The sequence below is a fragment of the Monodelphis domestica genome, chromosome 5 (genome assembly GCF_027887165.1).
Source record: "Monodelphis domestica isolate mMonDom1 chromosome 5, mMonDom1.pri, whole genome shotgun sequence".
NCBI classification, from domain to species: domain Eukaryota; kingdom Metazoa; phylum Chordata; class Mammalia; order Didelphimorphia; family Didelphidae; genus Monodelphis; species Monodelphis domestica.
This window is the reverse complement of record NC_077231.1, coordinates 262460751-262466785: the sequence shown is the minus strand read 5'-3', so window position 1 is coordinate 262466785 and position 6035 is coordinate 262460751. Positions and strand designations below refer to the sequence as shown.

General features: G+C 48.2%; 1 protein-coding gene across 1 annotated transcript; it reads left to right on the top strand.

The window, feature by feature from the left end:
- Nucleotides 1-3423: 3423 nt before the first annotated feature.
- PTF1A (pancreas associated transcription factor 1a) lies at nucleotides 3424-5444 on the top strand. The gene is made up of 2 exons (XM_001367673.3): nucleotides 3424-4330; nucleotides 4951-5444. Exons 1-2 carry the CDS (start codon nucleotides 3526-3528, stop codon nucleotides 5151-5153), a joined length of 1008 nt encoding a protein of 335 aa, XP_001367710.1. The 5' UTR covers nucleotides 3424-3525; the 3' UTR covers nucleotides 5154-5444.
- Nucleotides 5445-6035: the final 591 nt, after the last annotated feature.

The window sequence follows — 6035 nt, the reverse complement described above, 5'->3', positions numbered from 1 at the left end:
ATCAAGATATCAGATCTCTCCTCCCTTTCACAATCAAACTCATAGGGGAAAGAAAAGGCCATCTATCTTCATTGCTTCCATTGTCTCTCCTTGAAATTACTACCCCCCCCCAAAGTTACCAGTTGCAAAATTTATGATTGTGACATATGGAAAGAAATCCTCTTGGATTTAATAGTCACTGGCTTAAACCAAAGAGTGGAAATGTACCTGGTGAATCTTAATATCAGAAACTCTAGTAAACAAGTAGACTTCAAAATATTTCACAAAATGCTGATAAGGGCAACCTAATAGGAGCGAGCCACAGAATCTTGGACAAGAACCTGGTCATCTTTCTTGGAGTAACCTGGTGCAGCTGGGTATTGTTGAGGTCAGCTTGTGTGAGGTGTTTGAGGTTTTGGGGATAGGGCACTAAGGAAAAGCCCATTTCTTTTTTCTCCTGGGGAGTAAGGGGAAAAGACAACTCACTTTCCAGCTTCTCCTGTAGAATCAAAAATTGACCCCAAATTATTGTTTACTTGTTTGGGTGTGAGTTATATTTGCATGATGTGTACAAATTGACTCTCCTAATAGAAACCTCTCAGTCACTGGACTTTCTTGGACCCCTTACCTTTGAGTCTTCCTAACAGGGGTGGGACTGAGGAAATCGTTCTGAGGCACTAAGGAAGTGAGATTGGAGGGAGGGGAAAAGAGGCAGGACACTCACTGCTTCAAGTCACAAGGAAGATCAGGGTCTGAAAAGCCCTCCTACCAGGCAAATGCTGAGAGGAGGAGGTAGCTCTGGGGAATACCAAAGCATCTAGAGACCCTGATCGTTGATGTTGGTCTTTGGATGTTCAGGGACACACAAGCAGGATTTAAGTAAGATGTGATCAGTTCTTTATGTGTCTAAAAAAAAAAAGGAGAAAGGATTCCCCTCCAATAAAAGGGGATTTTCTATGGGTCACTGGAGGTCACTACATTACAGAGGACTGTCCTCTGCCCCACTAAACTATCTTTGGTGGGCCTGATTCTGCACCTTGTTCTTGAAGACCTAGTCCTTGATTACTTTTCTTTTTAACCCTTACCTTCTATCTTAGAATGTTTATTGGGGTTGAGTGACTTACCCAGGGTCATACAGCTAGGAAGTATTAGGGACCAGATTTGAATCCAAGAAATTCCCTTCCATCTCCAGACCTGGTTCTCTATCCACTGAGCCACCTAGTTCCCCCCTTGATTATTTTTAATGCTAGCACCCTCTTTTCTTTCCTTGATAACTAGAACCCTTAGCACTGCCCCTGATATCTAGTTCTAGCACACAGGTCCCATTTGATTTCTCAGTTCTACAACCTAGGCTCTAATAGAAGAGAAAATCTTTGAAGGATAACTTTCTTTTTTGGCTTTTTATTCCTAGTGCTTAGCACATTAAGAGGCTTTTAATATGTTTGTTGACTGTCTGGATGAACTTTATCATGACCTAACTTCTAAACATAGCCAAAAAAGAAAGGAAAAAAAGTGCAGCATGGGGTCAAAATGAGTTGAATGTCTTTATAGATTTACTCTATATTGTAATCCCAAATTTGAGGTAAATTGGCATCTCTTTTCCCATGTATATTTGAAGAAATGAAGTTTGCTAGCTTTAGCTATTTACCCCCCCCCCCCCCAAAATCAATGGAATTTCTAACAACCAACCAATGTTTTCAAGCTATAATTCAGATTAGTGGACTTTGATTTTCTAGAGGAAGCCTGTGTATTCCCAGAAACATCAGGAAGGGCAAATGTCTGAAAAAAGAAAGCATCGCCTCCTCAGTTTTATACTGTGTCCTTTGCCTCTTTCAATGAACACGTGCCTGCCGGCTGAAGTTCATAAATGTGCCTGAGGGGAGCCTCAAATCTTATTTCCAACAGTGTTTTTGATGAAGAGACAATCAAACAATTGTCCTGAACTATAAAGGGTTCCTTTACTGCACTAGAGAACTGAAAAAAAGACTAGCCCACCGAAATCGTGGTAGAATGGCCACTCTGGAGCTCTCGGCACAAAGAGTGCGGTTGGTTTTTTAACATCGAGGTAACACAGGAGGCTAGTAAAACCAGAAAGGTGAATCAGCCAGACTTTGTTTTACTTTCTCCTTTTTACTTTCTTACTTGCCCTAAGTAAGCACAAGGCCAAGAGCTTCAAATGACCCCCCCCTTTTATCAAAGTTTTATTGCTTCGAACTCTTGAGTCCCTATTTTTCTCAAAAGAAACGTGTTCTGTTTGTAAGATCCTAACAGAGAAATACTTACATTCTCTCTCTCTGTCTCTCTGTTTCTCTGTCTCTCTCTCTGTCTCTCTGTCTCTCTGTCTCTGTCTCTCTCTGTCTCTCTCTCCCCCCCCGTCCCCGCCGCCGCTTTTCCCGTGTCTTGGCAGCTGAGTTTTGTCCCAGACAACTAGACATACAGAGAAAACGAGAACAGAACCATCCCATTTCCCCGTCTTCCCCCATCTTCCGTTAGGAGCTCAGAAAGGTCACCCTGGAGCACTGAAGGGGATTTGTGTGTGTGTGTGGGTGGGTGGGTGAATTTTCGAACTCATTAGTGGAATTTGTCTAACCCTTTTACGCTTTTAAAAAGTGATTCTAGGGAGTTAGGATCCCGGGGAGCAGTTTGGGGCGCGGGAGGGGAGACTTTGAATGTGTGTGTCAGAGGGGAGAGAGGAGAGGGGGAGAGGGGAGAGGGAGAGAAAGAGGGCGGGAGGGGGGGAAGGAAGGGGGAAAGGAAGCGGCCCTGGGTGCTGCCCATTCTTCTATTCATGGAGCATCTTGTGCTCGCTCCTCCGGCTCTCTACGATGTGCAGAGAAGTTTTTCGTGGAGATGTCGTGGGATAGGGGATCGCGAATCTGTGTTCTTTACTGGGGGAAGGAGACCTGCCCTTCTCTGCTCCTGATCAAGAATCCCCAAGCAAGCCACAGGTGCTCCTGTGGGGCTGTGCGCGCAGGTGCAAAAACTCGTAGCTTTGAGAAAAGAAAGACTTTGTGATCCCCGCCCTTGCCTACCCTCCCACCCTTTTGGACTCCGCCCCCTCCTTTAGCCCTAGGTTCTCTAAGGAGGGGAGGGGAGGGGACTAGAAAGCTGTCACGTTTGCTCCCTAGGTTCCATCTCTTTCCTACCCACCCACCCCACTCTTTCCAAATCTGTCGGTGCCTCCCCCATCCACTCCCCCTACCCCCTGCACGCATCCCTCGAACTCTGATTGGCTGGCATGACTGGTCCATGGCACGCGCCTGTGGATGTAGGTATAAGAATCCTCGCGTGCCGGTCCTCAGATGTAGCAAGTCCCTGACAGCCCTCCAGAGCGCACTGCTTTGCAGCCCAGTAACCTGAACGTCTGCTGCAGCTCCCGGGGCTGGGGGCGGGGCGGGGGGGTGGGAGTAGAGAAGGCTGTCCTACCTTGAAGTGCACCAAATCTCAGAGGAGGTAGGGAGGCGAGAAGTGGGCAAGTTTTGTTAAGTAAGGAGGCAGGCGTGGTGGGGTACTGCAAGACAAATCTTAAGCCCCCAGACTGCAAGCATGGACTCAGTGTTGCTAGAGCACTTCCCGGGGGGGCTGGACGCCTTCCCTTCTCCCTACTTCGATGAAGAGGATTTCTTTACAGACCAGTCCTCGCGGGACCCTCTGGAGGATGGCGACGAGTTACTGCCCGACGAGCAGGCGGAGGTGGACTTTCTCAGCCACCAGCTGCATGAGTACTACTACCGCGATGGGGCACGACTGCTCCTGCCTCCAGTCCAGTCTGCCCTGCACCCTCCAGCGGCGCCGCCGGGAGTCTCCGAGGAGGAAAACGACGGAAGCGGCTTCTGCAGCGAGACCAGGGCGCCCCCAGGTGGTGGCGGTGGCTTCCCGGACTCCCCCGGTTCGGTGTCTCCTGAGCTCTGCCTAGCCTATCCGTGCTCCGGGAACGCCTCCGTGCTGTCCCCCGGGGGGCGGCTACGGGGACTGAGCAGCGCGGCCGCGGCGGCGGCCGCGGCGGCAGCGGCGCGGAGGCGGAGACGAGTGCGCTCCGAAGCGGAGCTGCAGCAGTTGCGGCAGGCGGCCAACGTGCGGGAGCGACGGCGGATGCAATCCATCAACGACGCTTTCGAGGGGCTGCGCTCACACATCCCCACGTTGCCCTACGAGAAGCGGCTTTCCAAGGTGGACACGCTGCGCCTCGCCATCGGCTACATCAACTTCCTGAGCGAGCTCGTCCAGTCTGACCTGCCCCTTCGAGGAGGAGGCGGCGGAGGCTGCGTCAGAGCCGGAGCTGGCGGAGTCCTGGGAGGGGACGGTCTCGGGAGCCAGGCCAAGAAGGTCATCATCTGCCACCGGGGCACCCGTAAGTGGCCCCCTCAGCCTGGAAAGGGCGGGGACCCAGGTTCGAGAAAAACCTAAGCTAGGCGGGTACTCAGACATTTAACTCACATAAACACCATCAACGCGTTACCTACTCGTCCGCCCAAACCAGCCAGCCCACGAGCGAGCTCTTATACAGACACACACATACACACTCACATACACACACACACATAGACACACACACACACACACAGGCTTGAGGAGACAAGTACAACCCTAGAGCGCAGAAAGCCAGCTTTCTCACCAGTGCTTTTGCCCCCGCCCTCATCCCTCCCCTCCATTCAATAACTAGAAAAAACTTTCTTCTCCCCTGACCTTAGCTAAAAGAGGGTGTGCACTAAGAGGCCTCTATAGGCATTGAGACTGGGCAGACTATTCTTGGACAAGGGAGAGGCGAATTTAGAGAAAAGGACTCTCCCAAGAAAGGATAGAGCAGAGAAGAGGGAAGGAGACAAGGATGAGGGTCCTCTCTGAGGAACCATTAAGACACCTGCTCCTCGGGAGCAGCCGAGGTGGGGAATCAGAATGAACAAGAAAGAAACACTGAGTATTTGACTTTATATTTACAATCCCTTTTCTTTTTTCCCCTTATCTGCTTAGGATCCCCATCTCCCAGCGACCCAGATTATGGACTTCCGCCCCTGGCAGGGCACTCTCTCTCATGGACAGATGAAAAGCAACTCAAAGAGCAAAATATTATCCGAACAGCAAAAGTGTGGACTCCAGAAGACCCCAGGAAACTAAACAACAAATCCTCCCTCAACAACATAGAGAACGAACCGCCCTTTGATTTTGTGTCCTAAGGACACTAGCCTCCCACTGATGGTGCCTCTGGGCACACTGCAGGTGTAAATATTTCTATTGTAAATTTAATTTAAGAATCACATTCCCTAATGGCAATCAACAGTTTGTTATTTATCTATTTATTACTCAGAACAGCTAATGAAGTAGAATATCTTTTTTAATGTGTAATTTATATAATTTATCCTGATCTTTAAAAATATGCAATAGCATAAGATCTTAACAGCACCTTTGCCAGAAAGCTACAAGACTGAAAGAACTCTTACCAGAACAAAAGATAATTTATTCCCAGATATGGTTTATTGTCTTGTTAATAAATGTGATTGACATTTTCCCTTCACCTACATCATTTGCTTAAGGAAAGGAGGATTTGAGGGCCAAGAAGACTACTGAAAGAAGGATCAATCCAATTTGGGAAGTTAAACCAAGTCAGAGGGAGAAAAAAATATGAGTACAAATGTATGTATGCATTTATATCCTATCTGGTATATACTTTAAGGAAGGAATGGAAAAAGAGAGAAGTTACAACTAACCTTACTTTCACAAGCACCTTAACTATTTACAGTGTTTTCACTTATGATCACACCAAAACTCTGGGAGGTAAGTAGGACAGGTGTTGGGGCAAATTACTTCCATTACTTCTCCTGGGCCTTATTTTCCTGATATATAAGGTGATATGAATTGTCCTATACTAGAGCTGTACTAAATAGCTAGTCCTGTGATCCAGGACTAGAAAATGTGTCCTCATGTACTAGCAAGAGTACTGGAGTAAAATCAGAGAACCTAGATTCAAATTCTGACTCAGCTACTTACTCTGTGACCTTGGGCCAGTGGCATGACTTGTCTCAACTTCAGCCCCTTCCTGGGCAGAGGTGCACTAGACC

What these genes read in the sequence shown, in the direction of transcription:
- PTF1A (XM_001367673.3), top strand. Translation starts at nt 3,526, where the DNA reads ATGGACTCAGTGTTGCTAGAGCACTTCCCGGGGGGGCTGGACGCCTTC. An exon ending in CATCTGCCACCGGGGCACCC is followed by an intron (nt 4,331 to 4,950) that starts GTAAGTGGCCCC and finishes TTATCTGCTTAG; the next exon opens with GATCCCCATCTCCCAGCGAC.